This window comes from Oncorhynchus mykiss, chromosome 2 (genome assembly GCF_057628025.1).
Source record: "Oncorhynchus mykiss isolate SJ-2025 chromosome 2, ASM5762802v1, whole genome shotgun sequence".
NCBI lineage: Eukaryota > Metazoa > Chordata > Actinopteri > Salmoniformes > Salmonidae > Oncorhynchus > Oncorhynchus mykiss.
Genome location: NC_143023.1, coordinates 58,343,834 through 58,366,226, shown reverse-complemented (window position 1 = coordinate 58,366,226; position 22,393 = coordinate 58,343,834). Strand labels below are relative to the sequence as shown.

At 44.8% G+C, this 22,393-nt stretch overlaps 1 protein-coding gene across 3 annotated transcripts in view; it reads left to right on the top strand.

Annotated features, from left to right (window-relative positions):
* Window positions 1-22,393, top strand: part of LOC110492633 (plasma membrane calcium-transporting ATPase 1-like) — a 47,973-nt gene that overhangs the window by 13,558 nt on the left and 12,022 nt on the right. The window contains exons 1-6 of one of the 3 annotated variants that reach the window (XM_021567063.3): window positions 7,197-7,798; window positions 12,049-12,488; window positions 16,529-16,726; window positions 17,471-17,728; window positions 17,940-18,065; window positions 19,143-19,379. In XM_021567063.3, the coding sequence (XP_021422738.2) occupies window positions 12,290-12,488; window positions 16,529-16,726; window positions 17,471-17,728; window positions 17,940-18,065; window positions 19,143-19,379 (1,018 nt within the window). In that variant the 5' untranslated portion in view covers window positions 7,197-7,798; window positions 12,049-12,289. Of the gene's footprint in view, window positions 1-7,196; window positions 7,799-10,274; window positions 10,682-12,048; window positions 12,489-16,528; window positions 16,727-17,470; window positions 17,729-17,939; window positions 18,066-19,142; window positions 19,380-22,393 lie in introns of those variants that run through there. The other 2 variants (XM_090203529.1, XM_036951841.2) reach the window with 2 other exon arrangements.

Sequence of the window (22,393 nt, the reverse complement as noted above, 5' to 3'; positions counted from 1 at the left end):
AACTGACTTCCCTATTTAAATAAGGTTAAATAAATAAAATAAAATACCCTGGGGTCTCATCTTCTGGTGGAGCGGTTCCTGAAAGGTTGCGTCGTCTCAGACCAGTGTCTAAGCCTATGCTACTGACCTAGGACCTTGGATTTGGTCCTGGACACTGTGTGAGCCTCCGTTTGAACCATTGGAGTCTGTGGACCTGAAGATCCTTTCCTACAAGACTGGGCTACTCATGGCCTTGGCGTCGCCCAAACGCATTGGGGATCTCCGCATTATCAGTACACCCTTCCTATTTGGAGTTTGCACCTGGCGACTCCAAGGTGATGCTATGTCCTAATGCAGCGTTTGCTCCCAAGGTTATGCCTATGTCTTACAGGTCCCTGGCATTCAAGCTGTTCCCTTTCTAACCTACTCCATTTGTTCCAGTGAACAACGGAGGTTGCATGGCCTGTGTCCGGTGCGCGCTTTATGCACGTGTTTGGATAGGTCCAAGGATATCTGCATTTGTGACCAGCTTTGTGTCTATTTCACTAATCTAGATAGGGGTAGGGCTCTTTCTAAGCAGCGTGTTTCTTATTGGATTGTGGAGGTTATCTCCCTGGGGTATGAAAGCAAAGGACAAGGGTTCTCACTCCGCTAGGGGTGTGGCAGCTGCTTGGGCATTTTGCAGGAGTATGGCAATGGGTGATATCTTTGCTGCAGTTGTATCACTTGGATGTAACTGCTCCCACGGTGCCTCATAGTGTTTTTATTGCTGGGTTCGGGAGTGGGTGTTAGGCAGCCCGCAGGTTGCACATTTATTTATTTATTATTTTATTTATTAAAAAAAGAAAATGGTACCCCTTTTTCTCCCCAATTTTGTGGTATCCAATTGGTAGTTACAGTCTTGTCTCATCACTGCAACTCCCGCACGGATTCGGGAGAGGCGAAGGTCGAGAGCCGTGCGTCCTCTGAAACATTACCCAACCAAGTCGCACTGCTTCTTGACACAATGCCCACTTAACCCAGAAGCCAGCCGCACCAATGTGTCGGATGAAACGCAGTACACCTGGCGACCATGTCAGTGTGCACTGCGCCCGGCCCGCCACAGGATTCGCTAGTGCATGATGGAACAAGGACATCCCTGCCGGCCAAGCCCTTCCCTATCCTGGACGGCGCTGGGCCAATTATGCGCTGCCCCATGGGTCTCCCAGTCGCGGCCGGCTGCGTCAGAGCCTGGACTCGAACCCAGAATATCTAGTGGCACAGCTAGCACTGCGATGCAATGCCTTAGACCACTGTGCAGCCTCCGCATTTAACCCGGGTTACCACAATTCCCCGACTCTGATCGATGCTATGCAGTGCCTTAGACCGCTGTGCAGCCTCCGCATTTAACCCGGGTTACCACAATTCCCCGACTCTGATCGATGCTATGCAGTGCCTTAGACCGCTGTGCAGCCTCCGCATTTAACCCGGGTTACCACAATTCCCCGACTCTGATCGATGCTATGCAGTGCCTTAGACCACTGTGCAGCCTCCGCATTTAACCCGGGTTACCACAATTCCCCGACTCTGATCGATGCTATGCAGTGCCTTAGACCACTGTGCAGCCTCCGCATTTAACCCGGGTTACCACAATTCCCCGACTCTGATAGATGCTATGCAGTGCCTTAGACCACTGTGCAGCCTCCGCATTTAACCCGGGTTACCACAATTCCCCGACTCTGATCGATGCTATGCAGTGCCTTAGACCACTGTGCAGCCTCCGCATTTAACCCGGGTTACCACAATTCCCCGACTCTGATCGATGCTATGCAGTGCCTTAGACCACTGTGCAGCCTCCGCATTTAACCCGGGTTACCACAGTATCCTGACTCTGATTGATGCTATGCAGTGCCTTAGACCACTGTGCAGCCTCCGCATTTAACCCGGGTTACCACAGTTTCCCGACTCTGATCGATGCTATGCAGTGCCATAGACCACTGTGCAGCCTCCGCATTTAACCCCGGTTACCACAATTCCCCGACTCTGATCGATGCTATGCAGTGCCTTAGACCACTGTGCAGCCTCCGCATTTAACCCGGGTTACCACAATTCCCGACTCTGATCGATGCTATGCAGTGCCTTAGACCACTGTGCAGCCTCCGCATTTAACCCGGGTTACCACAATTCCCCGACTCTGATCGATGCTATGCAGTGCCTTAGACCACTGTGCAGCCTCCGCATTTAACCCGGGTTACCACAATTCCCCGACTCTGATCGATGCTATGCAGTGCCTTAGACCACTTTGCAGCCTCCGCATTTAACCCGGGTTACCACAATTCCCCGACTCTGATCGATGCTATGCAGTGCCTTAGACCACTGTGCAGACTCCGCATTTAACCCGGGTTACCACAATTCCCCGACTCTGATCGATGCTATGCAGTGCCTTAGACCACTGTGCAGCCTCCGCATTTAACCCGGGTTACCACAATTCCCCGACTCTGATTGATGCTATGCAGTGCCTTAGACCACTGTGCAGCCTCCGCATTCAACCCGGGTTACCACAGTATCCCGACTCTGATCGATGCTATGCAGTGCCTTAGACCACTGTGCAGCCTCCGCATTTAACCCGGGTTACCACAGTTTCCTGACTCTGATCGATGCTATGCAGTGCCTTAGACCACTGTGCAGCCTCCGCATTTAACCCGGGTTACCACAGTTTCCCGACTCTGATCGATGCTATGCAGTGCCTTAGACCACTGTGCAGACTCCGCATTTAACCCGGGTTACCACAATTCCCCGACTCTGATCGATGCTATGCAGTGCCTTAGACCACTGTGCAGCCTCCGCATTTAACCCGGGTTACCACAATTCCCCGACTCTGATCGATGCTATGCAGTGCCTTAGACCACTGTGCAGCCTCCGCATTCAACCCGGGTTACCACAGTATCCTGACTCTGATCGATGCTATGCAGTGCCTTAGACCACTGTGCAGCCTCCGCATTTAACCCGGGTTACCACAGTTTCCCGACTCTGATCGATGCTATGCAGTGCCTTAGACCACTGTGCAGCCTCCGCATTTAACCCGGGTTACCACAGTTTCCCGACTCTGATCGATGCTATGCAGTGCCTTAGACCACTGTGCAGCCTCCGCATTTAACCCGGGTTACCACAATTCCCCGACTCTGATCGATGCTATGCAGTGCCTTAGACCACTGTGCAGCCTCCGCATTTAACCCGGGTTACCACAATTCCCCGACTCTGATCGATGCTATGCAGTGCCTTAGACCACTGTGCAGCCTCCGCATTTAACCCGGGTTACCACAATTCCCCGACTCTGATCGATGCTATGCAGTGCCTTAGACCACTGTGCAGCCTCCGCATTTAACCCGGGTTACCACAATTCCCCGACTCTGATTGATGCTATGCAGTGCCTTAGACCACTGTGCAGCCTCCGCATTCAACCCGGGTTACCACAGTATCCCGACTCTGATCGATGCTATGCAGTGCCTTAGACCACTGTGCAGCCTCCGCATTTAACCCGGGTTACCACAGTTTCCTGACTCTGATCGATGCTATGCAGTGCCTTAGACCACTGTGCAGCCTCCGCATTTAACCCGGGTTACCACAGTTTCCCGACTCTGATCGATGCTATGCAGTGCCTTAGACCACTGTGCAGACTCCGCATTTAACCCGGGTTACCACAATTCCCCGACTCTGATCGATGCTATGCAGTGCCTTAGACCACTGTGCAGCCTCCGCATTTAACCCGGGTTACCACAATTCCCCGACTCTGATCGATGCTATGCAGTGCCTTAGACCACTGTGCAGCCTCCGCATTTAACCCGGGTTACCACAGTTTCCCGACTCTGATCGATGCTATGCAGTGCCTTAGACCACTGTGCAGCCTCCGCATTTAACCCGGGTTACCACAGTTTCCCGACTCTGATCGATGCTATGCAGTGCCTTAGACCACTGTGCAGCCTCCGCATTTAACCCGGGTTACCACAGTTTCCCGACTCTGATCGATGCTATGCAGTGCCTTAGACCACTGTGCAGCCTCCGCATTTAACCCGGGTTACCACAGTTTCCTGACTCGGATCGATGCTATGCAGTGCTTTAGACCACTGTGCAGCCTCTGCATTTAACCCGGGTTACCACAGTTTCCTGACTCTGATCGATGCTATGCAGTGCCTTAGACCACTGTGCAGCTTCCGCATTTAACCCGGGTTACCACAATTCCCCGACTCTGATCGATGCTATGCAGTGCCTTAGACCACTGTGCAGCCTCCGCATTTAACCCGGGTTACCACAGTTTCCTGACTCTGATCGATGCTATGCAGTGCCTTAGACCACTGTGCAGCCTCCGCATTTAACCCGGGTTACCACAGTTTCCTGACTCTGATCGATGCTATGCAGTGCCTTAGACCACTGTGCAGCCTCCGCATTTAACCCGGGTTACCACAGTTTCCCTGACTCTGATCGATGCTATGCAGTGCCTTAGACCACTGTGCAGCCTCCGCATTTAACCCGGGTTACCACAGTTTCCTGACTCTGATCGATGCTATGCAGTGCCTTAGACCACTGTGCAGCCTCCGCATTTAACCCGGGTTACCACAGTTTCCTGACTCTGATCGATGCTATGCAGTGCCTTAGACCACTGTGCAGCCTCCGCATTTAACCCGGGTTACCACAGTTTCCTGACTCTGATCGATGCTATGCAGTGCCTTAGACCACTGTGCAGCCTCCGCATTTAACCCGGGTTACCACAGTTTCCTGACTCTGATCGATGCTATGCAGTGCCTTAGACCACTGTGCAGCCTCCGCATTTAACCCGGGTTACCACAGTTTCCTGACTCTGATCGATGCTATGCAGTGCCTTAGACCACTGTGCAGCCTCCGCATTTAACCCGGGTTACCACAGTTTCCTGACTCTGATCGATGCTATGCAGTGCCTTAGACCACTGTGCAGCCTCCGCATTTAACCCGGGTTACCACAGTTTCCTGACTCTGATCGATGCTATGCAGTGCCTTAGACCACTGTGCAGCCTCTGCATTTAACCCGGGTTACCACAGTTTCCTGATTCTGATCGATGCTATGCAGTGCCTTAAACCACTGTGCAGCTTCTGCATTTAACCTGGGTTACCACAATTCCCCGACTCTGATCGATGCTATGCAGTGCCTTAGACCACTGTGCAGCCTCCGCATTTAACCCGGGTTACCACAGTTTCCTGACTCTGATCGATGCTATGCAGTGCGCGTGCGTGCTTTACTAATTCACGACAGGTGTTCCGTCGTTTTAGACTTGGGGTTCCTTGTACGAGTTCTGACATTTCAGACTCTCAAGGTAAGTATTGTTCTTGGAACTGTGGGGTCTATGGACTTGGACCCTATGGTCAGGGCGCATAGCCAATTTGCAGCAGGTTTTGGTTCCCTATATGGGGGTCTCACAGTTCAGGCTTCTCGGTAAGTATTAGGGGGAAAAGGTGGCTTCTGTAACTCGTTTTTGGAGCCAGTGGAACCTGTGTGTGCCTGGGCTGCCACGGGCCTCCTAGATTGGTACCGTCTGAGCCCGCCTGGGGTGGGATTGTATTTCCCCATCGTATGTTATGCTGAGGGGCCGACTGAAAGGAAACGTACAGTTATGAATATAACTACTGTTCCCTGAATGAAGTTACATTTTTCAACCATTTTCCATTTTCAAAATTATTGAGGTGAACAGATGGAAACGGGGTCTTAGAAAACATCTACCAGAAAAAGTCTTAAAAGGTATCAGAAATACATCAAAACACAATAATGTTGACATAAAGACCCCTGCCAACATATCAAAATGTTGTTTTGGAGAAATTAATTGTAAGTTTAAGTAATATTGCCTTGTTGCTTGTAACTCTGTTATCAAAAACCGCATGAGGAGGAAGGATAATGAAAGTTCATAGAGGTAACAAGTAATGGTATCAATTAGTTATAGTGATTTCATTTATAGCAATTTTGATTATTAATAATGAAGTGATTCAAACTCATAATTCCATTAGCAAATCTGAACCTATCACAGACATTTGTTTCACAAGTTTGGGTAGCGCAGTACAGTACAGTACAGTACAATACAATACAGTGAGTAGAGCACAGTAGAGTACAGTATAAAACAAGTACAATACAGTACTGAGTACTGTACAGCACATTGTGTAGAGCACAATATATTGTACTCTACTCTGCTGTGCTGTATTGTACTGCACTGTACTCTACTGTGCTGTGCTTTGATGTCCAAACGTGAAACATGAGGAGAATGACATTCGTATTCATAATTATGCATTTCTGTGTAGTAGAGATCAGGGGCCCATGAGGTAAATCTGTTACCGTAACTCAGTTATCAGGTGTAAATCTACTTCACTTGCTGTAGTTCAATAACCGAAAGAGATTTTTATTTTCAAACTCAAGGTGCCATGTCATAGCTGATACCCCATTCTTTATGCAGACATCATCTAATCAGAATTCGGAGCAGGTATTTAACGTTTTTGGAAAACGTGGTCACATAAAAATGACCAAAGTTTGCATCTGGACAGTTCTCCCACTAAATTAGTTTTTGTGTATAGACTTGCATGGTTTGTTGAACTTTGAAATCCATGTTTTTTGTTTGGTATGCATTTTCACGTGAAAAACTGAGGCAAAGCGGCATTCCGTTACTGTGGAATTGCCCTTTGTCTAAAGGATCGAATACCTAGGAGCCACAAGCAACAAACAATCCTCTCAGAAAGAAGCTGACATGGTAGAGAAACGCAGCCTGGTCGCTATGCTTTTCAATGGCTCGTCACTCTTTGTGGTTGCCCTGGGCGAATGTCAAGTTAGGGTAGCTTTCAAACAGGGTCACTCACTGGCAGGGAGGGTATGGTATTATTTGGAGAGATTGCATTAAATAATGTCCTCTTCCTCTGCTGCCCTACATATCAGATCTGCACATTCTGCAGAGGCAACCGGGTCTGAACTGCATTGTAATCTCTCTCTCTATCTGTCTCTTTCTGTGTGTGTACTTGTGTGTGCCTCTAATCCTGCTGTCTAGCTGCAGTGTATGTGTGGGTGTGTGCATTTGTGTATAATCCTTCTGTGCCGTGTGTATATGTGCGTCTGTAATCTGGCTGTGTGTGTGCATGTGCGTAGGTGCAGTGTAGTTTAATCCTCCTCTGAATGTGGGCATCTGTGCACGGAAGGGTGTGTGCATGCATGTGTGACATGTGCACTGCATTTCAGTATGTGTAAAACACAGCAGTAGTGAGGTGAAATGAGGCCTTGATCATGGGATACTTGGCTTGATCTCTTAATTGGGGAGTTGGGGGCGTAGTGAGAGGCAGGACTCTGTAGAACAAAGGGGACGGGAAAGGAGTCTGATTAACATAATCCCCTGCCCATCACTCCCCAAATCCCTTGGAGCTATAGCTAACCCAATGACTGGTGGGTGAAGTAGGGTGGGGTTGAGTGAGGGTACACAGGTTTAGTCGTTTACTCCACAAGTGTTTAGCGTTCTAGTGCTACAGAGTACCACACAGGCAAAGACTGAGCCACTGCCACGCAGCAGCCCCTGGACGGATATGCATGCCTATTTATAGCTAATCCTGTTTCGGTGAGGTCGTGCTCTCTACTGTCCCTGAGACGGAGCAATCGGAGTTAAGCGCCGCTGGCGTGCTGTCGTCGTGCAAGAGAGGGCTGGCAAAGGATGCAGCAGACCGGGCTCCATTTGTGTGTGTGACCGTTGATGGACAGGGCTCTTCTGGATGTTTCTGACATGGCGGATTCCCTTCACCTCGGCACACGAGCCCTGCCCCACCGGCGGGCTCCCTCTGTGGCTCACCTGTAAGTGACTCCGCCTTGACATGAACTATCACATCAAACCAACATAAACAATCATGTGTGGGCTCTTGGGTGATTTCTTGGATCTCATTGGATTTGCAGATCATTTTATTAGAACGACTTGTTTTTTAGTAGAATTCTGAAATGATTCACTTTTTTGTTGGTCAAAATAAGACATTTGCATTACCAGTTGTGAGAGCTTTTTAGAGTTAGAATAGAATTTTAACAGCTTTACCAATTGTTTATTTATCCTTTTGTTGCATGTTATTTGCTCTGTCACGCTAACAACCCACGCACATGCTCACACTGTGTCGTAGCAACACATACAACCTTATTAATATATTCTCTGTCTGAGAATGCATTTACGGGAGGATAGGTAGGTACCACCATAATAAGATTAGGCATCTATGTAGCTGGAAGCAACATGACATGGCTTAAAATGTTGCCATGTCACCAGCTGTTTGAATCGACGTGTTTCCGTGAACCTTAACGCTGTTTTTTACGGAATTTAAAATCAAAACATTTCCATTTGATGACGTATCGACGTGGGAGTTGTTGTCTTTTTAAGTATTTTTTTATTTATTTTTACAAATGTATTGTAGTGAAGTCATCAAATAAAGAAGGGAGATACAGATAGAGGGGCATGCAGACAGAAAGGGCTCTAGTGAGAATTTAACCCCTGCCCAAAGGGGCTGGATGTGTGATCGGAAGTCATTAGCGGTGCCATTAGACCCGACTCAGGACTATAATTTCAAATAGACTTCAGGATTGTGCCTGTTGTTGTAGTATTGATGGCCTCAGTCGAGAAGGAAAGCTGTCCAAATGAATGACTTAATAACCTCCCCAACTTTGACCTTTACAGCAGAAATCCATTGACTCATTTTCTCCTGTTGTCTTTGTTGTTATGGAGCGCTTTACTTCTTCATCCCTTTTCCCTTTGAAGTGTCATCGATTCATCATACTTTAATGCACACACACACACACACACACACACACACACATACAAACCCGAGAGCACACACTACGAATGCACATCGCACACATTTGCATCCAGGCACGCACATCGCACACACACAAACACACACACATTTGTGTTTCTCCAGCCTCCATTCAGCATTAAGACAACAGAAAAAGATCATTGACGAGAGAGTCTGGTTTTTTTTGTGCTTGCCTTTACAAGGTCTTTCAATCATTTTCATAGTAACTGAGATTCACAAAGACAAACGTGTAATGGATGGAAGAGAAAAACATGCATGCTCATCAGCGGGGTCATGAGGCTACTTTCGTTCTGTTGAAATGCAACTAACATCCGCACATGTTTATGGCTGAATTCTTTCTGCGGGCAGTGTATGAATTCAAAGGCAGAGAACGCCATAGACAGAGATCCTGGGGGAAGGTCCAAACTGATATAAAAGGTCCTGACATTAAAGAGCAGAATGCTTCCAGCCAAAATATATCTTAGGTCAATGCTCTGTATCCTGTGAGTCATTTTTATAGAAATATTCATATTTTATATTGTTCACATTATTGCCTAGGTACGACACACATTTTCTAATGACTTGCTCCCTGAAGTTGTAGCGTGTCCCGAAGTTGATGAATATAACTTAATCAGCTTCGGTCCGCGATTTGGCATTATTACACTTGCAGTGTCACTAGATCAAGTGGAAGGGGGTCTCATCCCGCAGGACTACATTGCAGACCGATGCTAGATCTTACAACGCCTGGATAGGTATTTAACACATACGTTTACCACATCTTATCATATAGCAATCTGATGCCTAACTGCACAGTTGATGACGTGGCACGCAACAATTGGTTGCCGCAATGCAACGCCTGCCCATCTAGACGGGCAGGAACTAATCCATCACTGTATGTTACAGGTGACCCTGTGACGTTATGTTTGTTGTTGTATTGTGGCCCAATTAATCTAGGCTATTTAGGCTAGAATGTGCTCAAACCATTTGGTTATAACTCCACGGCTCTAGTTTGTCTTGTAGTGAGATCTACATAATCAAAACGTTTCACCAAAAACAAACCTTTCACCGGTACGAGGCTGTGAAAGAGTATTTAGTGGTGCAATTTCCTTAATTAAAAAGAAAGTGCAAACCTGTTTGTGCTTGAGGGCATAAAGTAGACCTCAGAATATAATCAAAATTGTCAAGAGAAGATTGTGTTCCACGGCCATTCGGTGTCAAACAGAAGTGAACAAAAAACACCTGGTGGCCTGTGTTATCTATCCAGTGTACCTCCCTTGAGTAGGAAGCTCAGTCTACCTGTAAAGGTTTCAACCAAGGACGGGTACATTCCAGAACACGGTACATTCCCTGGTTGTGATTGTAAGATATTCATCCTAATTCAGTGCTTTTTAATTGTTCTCTAGTCCGCATTTTGACAGATGTAATTCACCACAGGCAAAGTAGAGCTGAATGGACAGTGGTAGTGAAAACGCTCGTGAAAAATATGGGGTGGCTGTGTCTTCACTTTTCCACAGTGTCTCCCCATCACAGTGTTAGTGGCTCTCTCGGGGAAGGCAAGCAGTGACTGTAGAGCGCACCGATGCCACAGATTGTCTAATTAGATTAAGGAAGAAGCTTTCCTGAGATAATCATTGAGCGAGCCTTTTTCCCTCTAATGAAGCCTGCGTCGGTCGAGCGTGTGCACTGAAGGTCAAACCTTGATTTTCAAAGGAAGAGTTGCAATTTGGACGTAACCCTGAGAAGGGTAACTATCTGGATACCCTCTGAGAAGTGCTGGTAGATGTTCCTAAGGGGATTATGGGGATGTTTCTGGAGTTCTGTGAAAGACACTGCCTTCCCTAATCGGACCTGTGGTCTTACCGTCATATACCTCCTGTTGCTATGACGATAGGAAAAGGGTGGATTTCTAGTAAGTACACTCAATCTTTTGGTCAACGCAGAGGCAATCTCTAAAATTAATAGTGAGTGTCAGTATTAATTGTTGTACGGAAAATGTGTCATGTCTCTTTAATAATGCTCAAACTGGTTCCATCTGCTACCGTTGTAAGGCGTCGTCCAGTGTCACTTGTTAGCCATGCTTGCACGGTGTCATTCCCCGAAGGGGTTATACTTCTTATTGCTCCGTGTGGATACAAATAAGAGAGGCCTGATGTCTGGTGTTTGAGTCTGGGCCTGCTAATCTGGTCTCCCTCCGTCACAGACACTGTCTGATCAGCTGTAAATTACAAGACTTTCTCGACCACCGAATTGACTGCAAGGATCGATGTTTTCAGGCGTCACAGTTTTCATTGCAAGGCACACCCCATCGTGCTGACAATTAGTTGCACCCTGTGTGTTATTATTAGCCCCACTAGGCTTAGATGTGTCAGTAAGGATGAGCAGATAGGTCCTCAACATCTTTGGGTCCTTTTTCCAGCGTTTCTCTCCAAATTTCACAAAATCACAAAAGTACACAAAATCAAGTACACTTTGCCCAAAGCTGATCATTTCAGGGCCAACGTGTCAGTTTTTTTTTTTATGTAACTGAACTAATTTGTGCCTTTCCGGTCTTAAATAGATTTCGCAGGGCCTTGTGTTTAAAGCCGGCTGTCACTTTCTGTACTGGCCAGTGGGTGTGAGTGTCAGACAGGCTCACCCCTAACAGAACTCTCACTTCAAGTTGATTGAGTCAAAAAAACGATTGATTGATTGACTGAGATGGGATGGGATGTCTAGAGCTATACCAGAGACCATCAAAATGTCCTCATCATTTCAGGAGAAGGGGAATGATTTGATGGTCATGTCATCGTAGAATTCTGGGTGAATTCTTCCTCAAATAGCTTTTCTATACAGAGGCTGTGCAGAAGCTTGGCATAAACATTGCTAACATTGCTTTAACAGACGTGTGTTTCAAATGGTAGATTCCATATGTGGCTGGGAGATCCTGTGTGGCGCATTTGCTAGAGCATGGCACTTGCAAAGGCAGGGTTGTGGGTTTGATTCCCACGGGGGACCAGGATAAAACAAATATGAAAATGTCTGCACTCACTACTGTAAGTTGCTCTGGATAAGAGCATCTGCTAAATGACTGACATGAAAATGCAATATAAGATGTTTACTGCAAATGTATTGATTAGTGTACCTAAATGATTTGGGGTTCAATGTTATTCTTTATTAGTGTGACATTACTAGATAGCATTTCAGCCATATGCGGGATCAGGTTCCTCATGTCAACATGAATGACTTCAGAGATAAACAGAAAGACCTTTAATCAATATTTTTTTTTTGTCTTTTCAGATGTAGCCTTGTGAGGACTTAAGCCAACATCAACAGCCAAGATGAGAGAGTGGGCTTACAGGAATCAAATTAAAATGGCTTTCTACATGTCCAAGTCATGCTCTAAGGAGTCAAGCGACGTACACCCCTGAGAAATAACAGCAGTTTATGGGAAATACCGTATTTTGCCTCTGAGGATTTTACTTGCCTTTTTGGGAAAGCCTCTCTCCACCACCCTTGAGTGGTGCGCTGTAGAGGAGACATGGCCAGCAACTCGTTCCGTGGGTCAAAGCGTGGTCGACATGCACAGGCCAATCATGATGTTGGAGACTTCAACTGCTCTCTCAAGGAGCTGCGGTCTCTCATGGAACTCAGGGGACCTGAGGGAATAGCTAGAATCCAGGAATGTTACGGAGATGTCGAAGGACTATGTACCAGACTAAGAACATCACCTATCCATGGTAAATATGCTGCTGAGCATCTTGCTTTGTATTTTTGTTCTTTTTTTCATGTCTGGTGCTTCAGACACCAATTCTCCTATTACTCATTGGGGATAGGCTTAACTCCAATCAGCCTTTTGGGGGCCATACGCCTTTTGGGTGCCCTAAGTGAGATTTGGTTGGGCCCCCCTGCAGCGAATTGTAATAATTTACAAATTGAAAACCCCTAATTGAAGTAATGGACGTATTCAATTTATGAGTAGATTGCCAATTCATCTGGTGGCTGAAATTGACGTCAACCCGACCACCCCCCCCCCCCCCCCCATTACAAGTTTGTGGTTACATTTTGAATACAATAACAATTCAAAATGGCATCTACAACTGCCATGCAGAATGATTCTAGATACTGCATTCCATTGGAGTTGTCATGAGTTGCTCCTCCTACGCCAATCTCAAGCCTTTTAGCACAATGTCTTGTTGAGTTTATTGAGGGGAACTGGTGTGGGCTACGGTTTGGGCTCTGAGTGGAAGGCACTCTGCAGGGCCCGGCTGTCACTTCTCTACACATGGGGATAACTCACACTTTTCACGCAGCACCGATGACAGCTGTGAGTCTCTCTGGGTAAGGTTCTAACAGATTTCCCCACCTGGTTTGTGCAACATTTGCCCATTTTATTATTTTCTAAATTTTTCAAGCGCTTTCAAATTGGTTGTTGATCATTGTTAGACAAATATTTTCAGGTCTTGCCATAGACTTTCAAGTAGATTCAAGTCAAAACTGTAACTTGGCCACTCAGGAGCATTCGCTGTCTTCTTGGTAAGAAACTGCAGTGTAGATTTGGCCTTGTGTTTGGCCTAGGTTATTGTCCTTCTGAAAGGTGAATTCATCTCCAAGTGTCTGGTGGAAAGCAGACTGAACCGGATTCTCCTCTAGGATTTTGCCTGTGCTTAGCTGCATTCCGTTTTCTTTTTTATCCTGAAAAACCTTCCAGCCCTTAATGATTACAAGCATACCCATTACATGATGCAGCCACCACTATGCTTGAAAATATGGAGAGTTGTACTCAGTAATGTGTTGTATTGAATTTGCCCTAAACACAACACTTTGTATTCAGGACAAAAAGTGAATTGCTTTGCAGAATAGATTTTTTTCTGCACAAGCTTCCTTCTTTTCACTCTGTCAATTAAGTTAGTATTGTGGAGCAACTACAATGTTGTTGATCCATCATCAGTTTCCTCCTCTCACAGCCATTAAACTGTTTTAAAATCACTATTGACCTCATGGTGAAATCCCTAAGCGGTTTCCTTCCTTTCCGGCAACTGAGTTAGGAAGGACCTTTGTAGTATCTTTGTAGTGACTGGGTGTATTGCTACACCATCCAAAGTGTAATTAATACCTTCACCATGATCAAAGGTATTATTTTTACCCACCTACCAATAGGTGCCCTTCTTTGTGAGGTATTGAAAACCTCCCTGGTCTTTGAGGTTGAATCTGTGCTTGAAATTCAATGATCGACTGAGGGACCTTACAGATAATTGTATGTGTGGGGTACAGAGATGAAGAAGTAATTCCGCTTTGACATTATGGGGTATTGTGTGTTGGCCAGTGACCAAAAATCTCAAATGCATCCATTTTAAATTCCGGTTGTAACACAACAACATGTGGGAACTGTCAAGGTGTGCTAGTAATTTCTGTTGGCACTGTACATAAAATTAATACATTAATTTGTATACATGTATAAGCATTAAAAGCATTACAACTAAAATCCTTTTTATAATTCAGAAATATGCATTGATACACATTTACTTGCAATTATAATGGCTTTTTCATGTATGTTTTTGCCAGTTGTAGGCTGTTGGGAAACAGGAACCAGCTTTACTCAGACCAAGCCGTTTTATAAATCCCTATGTGGATGGAATGATGTTAGATGTTGTTTGGCTAACATGTTGTTTGGCTAACATTCATTGGCCATGAACCTTTTCCCATGTCGATACTGCTATGCTTGTGATGATGCCCTGTTCTGCTCCAATCTATACCTGAATTTGTCAGTCAAGAGCACACATAGCGTACACAGGCCAAATTGTGACAAGCCTTTCAGTGCTGCTTCTCCATTGTCCTTCTGCATAATCCCGTTGGTGACCTTTTGGTGAACTCTTAGGGAATGGGATTTGAATGGGATTTCTTAGATTACAAAAAACATTTCTAATCCTGCCGCATACATGATTCCCAATTTAAGACTATATAAGAAAAGGAGTACAGTTACAAATCTATGTGACACACACACATACATTTTTCACTATAAAATGCAAATGGCAGGTGCTCGTATAAAGGCACCCACATACTAGGTTTGGTTTGCTCCTGGCAGAACTCGGCTAGGCGAAGGGAACGTCTGTGCCTCGCATTCTCCCTTAAATGAGAAAAGAGTGGCAATATAACTGTTTGTCCTTCTTGAGACGCCATAGCAACAAGTGCACCTCCTCAAAATAGTCCAAATGAATCGAAGATAACTCCAGAAATCTGTAATTCGGTGATAGGGTGAAGAATCACGGCATGTTTTTTTTTTCTCCCTGAGTTGTAATCTAACCTTAAAGCGTCAGAAGAAGCAGCATTGCTTAGAGGGATTTAGAGGGAATAGGCATACTAACCCAAATCAGGTCAGAGAAGGCCAATGCTGTGCTGCATGGAGTCACAAAAGCAGCCATTTGACCCCTACTGCAGTGATAACAATGACGTCATCAGCTCTCCAGGGGGAACGCAAGATAGGTCACGTCTCATGATATTAGTTCAAAGAGTTGCACCCTTACTCTTTGATTACAATTAAAGTTCAGTCTAATTTAGTTACATCTACCAGTCTCCTGGAGCATAAACAACAACATATAATATACATATATATATATATATATATATATTACTCCTTTTCTCCTCAATTTCATGGTATCCATTTGGTAGTTACTTTTAATTGTTTTGTCCAGACCTGTTTTGTGCGGCTTATATGATCAATTGTAGGCCATCTCTCCTCACTCGATGAACTTTCCCGGTTTGTTACTCTTCATTCCTTGATTGATGCTTTGTGCCCGCAAACAGCAATGCTTGTCATCTGCAACTGCTAAAAAAAAACATTTAATCCAGATGTTCGCCACAACAGAGAGCAACGTCTCTGTTACGCACACCTCGTTGGTGGCTCTGACCGTTTTACTCTTTAGGTACGTTAAATACATACACACTCAGGGCAGAGTTGTGACTTCTATGTTCATGTGTAACTCACATGATCGCAAGGCTTTCTTCTCTTGTCTCTCTGATGTGTTGTTATCGTAGAGCCACTAGTCATCTCTGTTAGATGGAATGAGAATATACGAGGAACACACGCTGCTCGTGGTGGGACGTCTTTTGCCGGGTTGCCTGTCCACATAGCTCAGAGATTAATTTGGCTTGCTTTCTGAATCAGAGCGGCAGAGGCTGAGTCACATAATGGAAATGTAGCTGTTTGTTATTCATAACTTTGTCAGTGATTAAATGTAAAGAAAAGTACAGTGTCACACAGTGAGGAATTCATCGATGAAATCCTTTCAGCGAGAATACATGTCCAACAAAACGGTTTTGGTGTGGTTTTGGGGTCGTTTTCTTTTTGACACGTGCCATTTACGGACTGTCGAGTATGCTGTCTGAGGGAAGATGAAGGCTTGTGCGTTTTGAAAGTCATTGATTCCCTGCTGTTGACCTCGAATGCCTGTGCTGACGACCCTCGTGGCAACGCTTCACGGGCTATATTCACGGCCCTCTTTTGTCATGAACACAGCCCCATGCAGAGCCACCTCAAAGGTCTGAAGCGTCAAGTTGGAAAGCCTCCAAAAACAAGCCAAGCTTACCATTCTCGACAGGTTCTGTCTCTGCCGTTCCGTCTGTGAACGTAGAACAAATCTAAATACAGGTCTGCACTGCGTTGCTCTAAAAAGGGAGCTCAGACAGGAGAGAGTCATGCATGCATTTGCTCATGTTTGAATTATAGACAATGCAAATGCCTTACAGTTGTTCCTGATCCCTTTCCCTCTTTTGTCTCTAGGTTTAGGAGGCCATGCCGACGACATTGCCAGGAGGAAAGAGGAGTTTGGACAAAACGTTATACCTCCAAAAAAGCCAAAAACATTTCTTCAGTTAGTGTGGGAAGCGTTGCAAGATGTGACACTAATCATCCTCGAAGTGGCAGCCATCATTTCATTAGGCCTTTCTTTTTATAGACCTCCAGATGCCGAAAGGGAAAGTAAGTATCTCCTCTCATTTGAAATGCCATGTATTCTAATTGATTTATCACCAGATCATGAATATTTACTCAGTCAAATACAAAATGATCAGATTGTTGCTACTTTGCACCTGTAAACTTCATGCATGCAGTCATACAGTTTCCACGTGTCTGGTTTGTGCACTTCACTTTCTGGCGATTGTTTATTGGACAGATACTTTGGAATTCGTCGGAGGCCAAAACAAGTAGCCTAGATCTAATTTCAGATGTTTTACTGCGTCTTCCCGAGGATGTTCACAAAGTTTTGTTTGATCTCATGTCTCTGACTTTATTGGCACAAAGAGATATCAATTGGTACAAAATGTGAGTAGCCTGCCAATTGAATAATCACACAGGGATTTAGTCTGATACTCTTGATACACTTCAATCAATCCATAATCCCATTCTTCAAAGGACTCTTTAGAGGCATAGTGGGTAGCCAGTTTTACTTCCTGCGATCAAGACAGTGATACTTCCTGTCTTATAATCATGGTAGGTTACTTTTGTAGGCTACTTTCTGTGGAACTCACTGTAGCTGTCCCTTTGGGTAATCACTAGATGGCCATGCTACCAACGACAACATTGGCAATGTCGTCAAAATGAATTAGCCATTTGTCCTCGATTTATGGTTAAGGCCTAGGCTTAAAAACACAATTCTGGAGGGATTGCATTGTACTTCTTTTCTTTGTAGCATGTCCAGAAGGTGACAACTGTCCCTCTTTTCAGATTGTGGAAAGGCAGCTGGAGGGGTGGAGGATGAGGGGGAGGCAGACGCAGGCTGGATTGAGGGTGCAGCCATCCTCCTGTCCGTCGTCTGTGTGGTCCTGGTGACAGCGTTCAATGACTGGAGCAAAGAGAAGCAGTTCCGCGGGCTACAGAGCCGCATCGAACAGGAGCAGAAGTTCACGGTGGTCCGCGGAGGCCAAGTCGTCCAGGTCCACGTGGCTGAGATCGTAGTCGGCGACGTTGCACAAGTGAAATACGGTATTGGTCCTGAAGGAAGAGTGACCTGCATATGTATGTGTGTGTGTGTGTCCGTGAGAGCTTGCCTTAAAACCAAAGAGCATCTACCATCCTATGTTTGATATAACTTTCTACCCGACTTTATCCACTACTCTGAATCTGGGTTAAATGAGCTAACTCACCCAGCTGGGCTGTCTGATGTTCATGTATGGTGTGTATGTTTTTTTCCCAGGTGACCTTCTTCCTGCTGATGGTGTGCTGATCCAGGGAAATGATTTGAAAATCGATGAAAGCTCTCTCACCGGGGAATCCGACCATGTCAAGAAGACTTTGGACAACGATCCAATGCTGCTGTCAGGTAATGATGATGAGCCTTCCTCTCTTCATATAACATGGCTGATGTCTAGATGCAGAGCCTGTTTGGATCGAGCTGGGCATCGCCCAGAGGCATCGCTTCGTTTGTTCTTTCCACTATGAATTAAGGTGGTGGTAGTGGTGGAAAAAGTACCCAATTGTCATACTTGAATGAAAGTACAAAATACCTTAATAGAAAATGACACTACTTCAGTAAAAGTCTAAAGTATCAAAAGTAAATTGAATTGCTAAAATATACTTAAGTATCAAAGTAAAAGTATAAATCATTTCAAATTCTTTATATTAAGCAAACCAGTCTGCACAATTTTCTTGTTTTTTTAAATTACAGATAGCCAGGGGCACTCTCCAAAACTCCGACATAATTTACAAATAAAGCATTCGTGTTTAGTGAGTCCGTCAGATCAGAGGCAATACGGATGACCAGAGATGTTCTCGTGATACGTGCGTGAATTGGACAATTTTCCTGTCCTGCTAAGCATTCAAAATGTAATGAGTACTTTTGGGTGTCAGGGAAAATGTAAGGAGTAAAGAGTACATTATGTTCTTTAGGAATGTAGTGAAGTAAAAGTAAAATATGTCAAAATATAAATAGTGAAGTGAAGTACAGATTCCCCCCAAAACTACTTAAGTAAAAAATACTTTAAAGTACTATTGAAGTACTGTACACCACTGGGTCCCTTTTCTTTTCCATTGTTGTTTTCATTTGCTGTTTAGCCTGGCATCTTATTACTGTCAATCAATCTTCATAAGAGCGCCTTGGAGTTAACAACTACTTGAAACAGCATGATCTTGCTATTCCTGCATAAATACTGTTAGGCCATACTCATGTAATTAAATATTTAACGCATACCCCTCTTCACTTTTCAAAAAAATATAATCAAATTTTATTAGCTTGCTCCCCTCACAAAATGTTTATCCGTTAAACATTTAAATGCATTTGTATGGCCTTACTTGTAAAAGAAAGAAATATATTTTACTGTACCATTTTAGTTGGAGAAATTATATTTGTCAGGTTCCTATGACCATGTCTCAATGGCTGTCCATGTTTGTCTTCTGTCAGGTACCCATGTCATGGAGGGTTCTGGGAAGATATTGATCACAGCAGTAGGTGTCAACTCCCAGACCGGCATCATTTTCACCCTGCTCGGAGCCGGCGAAGACGAAGACGACGACGAGGAGGAGAAAGCAGAGAAGGAAAGGAAAAAGAGGGAAAGGGAGGAGAAGAAGAAGGAGAAAGAGAGGAGAAAGAAAGAGAAGAAAGAAAAGAAGGACAAGAAGGACAAACTGGACAAGAAAAGTATGTGGAACTAGATTAAACTTTTAGTCATCTGTTACACAACATTTGTAAAAAACTCACCTCATCTCTATTGTATTTGGTTGAGACTCACCATCATAGGAGTAAACGTAGAATCTAATTGTTTTGAAAAACCCTTTCCAACAATATGTGTTATAAGATATTCCATGATGCTATCCTATAGGGCCTACAGATGCTATTACATTACAATTTGCCAGTGGCATGACATAAAGCTATTTGCCACCATAGAAGGTGTCAGACAAGGTTATTAAAATGAAATAAAATGTTATTTGTCACATGCTTTCGTAAACAACCGGTGTAGACTAACAGTGAAATGCTTACTTACGGGTCCTTTTCCAACAATGCAGAGTTAAAGATAAAGATACAAAATACACAGGGAATAACAATAACGAGTAAAAAATAACATGGCTATATACAGGGAGTAGAAAATAACAGGGCTATATACAGGGAGTACCAGTACCCAGTCGATGTGCCGGGGTACGAGGTAATTGAGCTAACTATGTACATATAGGTAGGGGTAAAGTGACTAGGCAACAGGATAGATAATAGACAATAACAGCAGCTATTGTGTTGTGTAAGTATGCATATAGTGAGTTGGGGTGTCAGTGTAAGCATGTGTGAGTGTGTACAGTTAAGTGTGTGTGTGCATGGAGTCAGTGCAAGAGAGCTAGTGCTGAGCAATTAGTGCTTTTTGAGGTCGTTTCGGTGGTTGACTTGACAAACGCTGGTTGACTTGACAAACAATACAAACTGGCAACAGACAAACAGAGGACACAGGTATAGGTACCCAGGGGATAATGGGGAAGATGAGCGACACCTGGTGGGGGGTACAGACAAGCACAAGGACAGGTGAAACAGATCATGGCGTGACAATTACTGCTTACTAACCGTAATTTATTCACATTACTTTACTTTAATAAAATATTTCAGTTGTTGTGTATATTACATTTGTTTTATTTGGTGACTTTATTATTTCATTCCAAGTCAACATCTCATCTCCATTGAGCTGCTGTTCTTCAAAGTAAATAAGGCATACTTTTATGAATGCTGAAATACCAACTATCACTTAGATCATACATTTTCAGGTAGAGATACCTCGTGAAGGAACTGCTCTCTATCCCTCTCGATCGTACATTATTTTGGCTCCTCTCTCTCTCTCTCTCTCTCTCTCTCTCTCTCTCTCTCTCTCTCGACAAGTACGAATGGATTGTGGTCATTGTAGTTAATTAGCACGTTTTCTGCGCTAAACTGATTTATCTCAGAAACTGAGCTCACAGAAGAAAAGAAAATAAAGGAAATGGAATTAAAATAATGTAACCGATGTTGGTCAATCAGTTGTTTAACTGAAATGTTATGTTTTATCTTCTTTTTTTTATCGCTCAGCACTAGTTAGTGCAAAAAGGATCAATGCAGATAGTCTGGGTAGCCATTTCATTAGCTATTTAGCAGTCTTGTTTGTCAGTCTTATGGCTTGGGGGTAGAAGCTGTTCGGGGTCCTGTTGGTTCCAGATTTGGTGCACTGGTACCGCTTGCCATGTGGTAGCAGAGAGAACAGTCTATAGCTCAGGTGGCTGGAGTCTGACATTTTTTGGGGCCTGCCTCGCCTGGTATAGTGGTCGTGTATGACAGGGAGCTCACCACCCTCTGTTGCGCCTTCCGGTCGGGTGGCTTGCAGTTGCCATGCCAAGCAGTGATGCAGCCAGTCAAGATACTCTCAATGGTGCAGCTGTAGAACTTTGAGGATCTCTGGCCCATGCCAAATCTTTTCAGCGTCCTGAGGGGGAAGATGCACTGTCGTGCCTTCTTCACAACTATGTGGGTGTGTGTGGACCATGTTAATTCCTTAGTGGTGTGGACACTGAGGAACTTGAAGCTCTCAACCCACTCCACTATAGCCCTATTGATGTGGAAACGGATGCTCACCCCTCCGTTTCCTGTAGTCCACGATCAGCTCCTTTGTCTTGCTGACATTGAGGGAGTGGTTGTTGTCCTGGCGCCACACTGATCTCCTCCCAAGAGGCTGCCTCATTGTTGTTAGTGATCAGTCATACCATCATCGTGTCGTCAGTAAACATGATGATGGTGTTTGTCAAACTTGCTGAGCTGTACTCAATGAAAAGCATTCTTACATAAGTATTCCTTTTGTCCAGGTGGGAGAGTGCAGTTGGAGTGAAACAGAGATTGCGTCATCTGTGGATCTGTTGGGGCGGTATGGAATTTGGAGTGGGTACAGGGTGTCTGGAATGATGGTGTTGATGTGCTATGGAGGACTGTTGCTTGGTTCAGTGTTGCTTGCCTTGGAGTACGCATCGAAGGAATTTAGCTCGTCTGCTAGGCTAGCATCGGTGGACATTTCGCGGCTGGGTTTCCCTTTTGTAATCTGTGACAGCTTGAAAGCCCTGCAACATTAGCTCCGTATTAACTGAAGGGTTCAAAGAATAATTCCTGAAAGTAGTCAAATGAAATGATGCTTTTTGTTCAACGATCTTGAGTTGTATGATGTGTCTGCCAGTGGCGTGAGAGGGACATGCACTTTCAACACTCCCACTCAGATGCTGTGCCAAATAGAGGAAGTTCCCACCTTACACCACAATACACATAGAGTATCTGCAGCTGAATCTTGGTGCAGGTTAATTACGGCATGTAAGAGCGCTATAGAGGTTGCTGACTTATAGACACAGTTGGTTAACATCTCAGTTAGTTAACTGACTGCAGATGGGTCCGTTGGACTAAGGACGTTACTTCTCCTGACATACCAGGGCTACAAAAAAACGTTACCGCCTGTGAATTAACCAACCTGGTGCATAGCCGCTAATTGTGTTAGGGGAGTGTTTTGTTTACATTTGTCGTCGCAATATCATTGATCAGGGGATTCTCAGAGTGAGTGAGGACTGTATTAGGAAGTTAAGACAGAAATGTCAGAGCATTCACGCCTCATAGTTTCCACTTCAGTGTCTAAGGGCTAGCCGTCAAGGGAACTCACATCCAAGGGAACA